The sequence below is a fragment of the Octopus bimaculoides genome, chromosome 16 (genome assembly GCF_046866305.1).
Source record: "Octopus bimaculoides isolate indiv1 chromosome 16, ASM4686630v1, whole genome shotgun sequence".
In the NCBI taxonomy this organism is placed as follows: Eukaryota; Metazoa; Mollusca; class Cephalopoda; order Octopoda; family Octopodidae; genus Octopus; species Octopus bimaculoides.
The window spans coordinates 5,024,668-5,027,167 of record NC_142943.1 but is presented as its reverse complement, the minus strand read 5'-3'; the positions used below and the strand labels follow the sequence as shown (position 1 = coordinate 5,027,167).

The window sequence follows — 2,500 nt, the reverse complement described above, 5'->3', positions numbered from 1 at the left end:
TGAATTCTCTGTTTTTGTGAAGTTGTAAAGATTCTGTAGAAGTTCCGAGTCCTGTTGAAGAGGGTTCTGTAAATAATGATGATGATGTTGGTGGTGATGATGACAAAGATGATGATGATGACGACGACGATGATGATGACGATGATGATGACGATGATGACGACAGCGACGACGAAAACGAATGAAACGATGACGATAATAAAGACAACGATGACAACGAAGACGAAGATAACAATAACGATGATGACGATGATGACGATGATGATGATGACGGTGGTGGTGGTAACGATGGAGAAGGTGTGATTTCGCAGTCATCTTTTTTAGACTTTTCCGATAACTGAGACGCGGTTTCGAACCCGTTATAGCAAGCATAGCAATTGTCTTTGGTTTTACGGTGGATCGAACCTTGCACCTGTTTGATGGAAGCAATGAAATTGTCCTCAGATTTTCTGAAATGATTCTTGTAATTGCCATTGTTGTCGCCTTCGTTGTTGTTCTTGTTGTTCTTGCTGTGTTTCCTGTCAAATCCTTTAAAATTTTGACCAAATTCCGGTTTAAGAATGTCTGCAATTAAAAAGTTGGTGAACCTTTTCGTGATTTCAGCGTTTGTAGTAGCCGTACTGATGTTTGTATTGGCGCCAGTGTTGCTGTGATTGTGGTGGTGGTGGTGGTGGTGGTGGTGGTGTTTGTGACGGTCAACTACTGGCGGTGGCGTTAGCAGTCGATGGCTATTGCCGTCGCCTTTAGCCATCACGTCCTCTCCTCCGCCCGCACCTCCGCCTCCTCCGTTTACGGACCTCATCTCATCTGCGTCTCCCACAACTAACTTACGGATGCCGACAACGTCTCTGCCGCCGCCGCCGCCGCTGCTGCTGCTGCTGCTACTACAGCTGCTACTGCTGTCGGTATTGTTGCTGCTGCTGTTGTTTTTGTTGTTGTTGTTGTTGTTGTAGTCGTCGCTGCCGCCGACGCCGATGCTGCAGTCTGTGTCGTCTGCGTCGCCGCCGTCGTCGTTGTAGTCATGTCGCTGTGATTGGCCGCTGCCGCCGCCGCCGCCGCCGCCGAGGCGGTAATTCTGCTGGCGATGACGACGAGCATGATGCTGCTGCTGATGATGATGCTGATGATGGTTACGATGATGCGGAGGATGCGCGGAAAGAGAATGATGATGACGATGCCGTTGTTGTTGTTGTTGCTGCTGTCGTTGGACGATGGGACTTATGTGATGAAGGAGATGACGGGGATGAGGATGGGGCGGAACATGACCGGAAGTGAGATAACTATAACGACGATGATGATGATGATTGTGAAGATGATGATGATGATGATGATGATAGCGATGGCGATGCTGGCGGCGAAAATTATGCATAACGTTGTTATTGTTTTTGTTGTTGACAGACAACACAAGACGATGGGGTTGTCGGTGGTGGTGGTCATGGTGGCCGCTGTTGTTGTGTTGTAACGATTTTACTGTGTTTGTGGTTGTTGTTGTATCGGTGTTCATATCAGTGTTGTTGTTGGTGGTGTTGTTGTCTGTGGCACTGGTGTCCAGAGCCTTGACCTCACCACTATCACGTGCAGCAGCATTACTTTCCGTAGTCTCCTCCTCCTCCACTTGACGGCCACACAGACTGCGCTTGGTCACCTCCTCTTCGTCCTGTCTTTCGTTATCGTAGTCACTATTATCGACGTGATAGTCACATGGAGTGCCGCTACTACTTTTTCCTTCGAAGTCACTGTCCACCTGACAATCTTCTTTTTCTTCTTCAACACCTTCTCCTTCTCTTCTTCTTCCTTCTTCTTCGCCTTCTTCTTCTTTCCCTTCTTCTTTCCCTTGTTCTTCATCCTCACAATTCATCTTCTCACAACCGTCGAAGAAATCAGAATCGTTCGCAACCTCCATCGCCTTCTTCCCCACCGTGGGGCTCAAACGCGGGTCGGGGTCTTCGGAATACGGACTGGCACCGTAAGTCGGGTCGTCACGGTTCAGGTGAACATTAGTGTCGGAATCACAAGCGGCGAGTTGAAGCATAGCGGCGGTCTTCATGCTGTTGATGTTGATGATGCTGTGATTGTTCGGGGGTAATTCCAGGTGGATAGGTTGGTGGTGGTGGTGGTGATGGTGATAGGTCGCCGCCAAAGGGATCAGATTGTTTTGGTAAGCAGTGAAGGAAGACGAAGAATTAGCAGAAGAAGAAGAAGAAGAAGAAGAAGAAGAAGAAGAAGGATAGGGAAAATACGGGTAGGTATAAGAATAGGTATATGAATAAGGGTACGATATATAAGATGTATAGGGGTAGTATGTGTGGTGGATATGTGCGGCGTGAGCTTTGGTGAAATAGCCACCTGCCGAAGATCGAACCAGCTTCGCTAGGCTACCGCTGCTCCTGTTTTCGTCGTCCTCATCCGGCATAGTGTTTCTGAGTTGTGTGGTTGTTGTGAAACAAGTGAGGTTTGGTGAGGGTGAGAGAAAGAGGGTAGGAGGAGGAGGAGGAGGAGG

At 48.4% G+C, this 2,500-nt stretch overlaps 1 protein-coding gene across 1 annotated transcript in view; it reads right to left on the bottom strand.

The window, feature by feature from the left end:
• Positions 1–2,455, bottom strand: part of LOC106872216 (uncharacterized) — a 39,367-nt gene extending 36,912 nt beyond the window's left edge. Inside the window, exon 1 of the mRNA XM_052974068.2 lies at positions 1–2,455. This exon is cut by the window's left edge and continues 186 nt beyond it. Within this exon, the coding sequence (XP_052830028.1) occupies positions 1–2,413 (2,413 nt within the window). The 5' untranslated portion in view covers positions 2,414–2,455.
• Between the last annotated feature and the right edge of the window lie 45 nt (positions 2,456–2,500).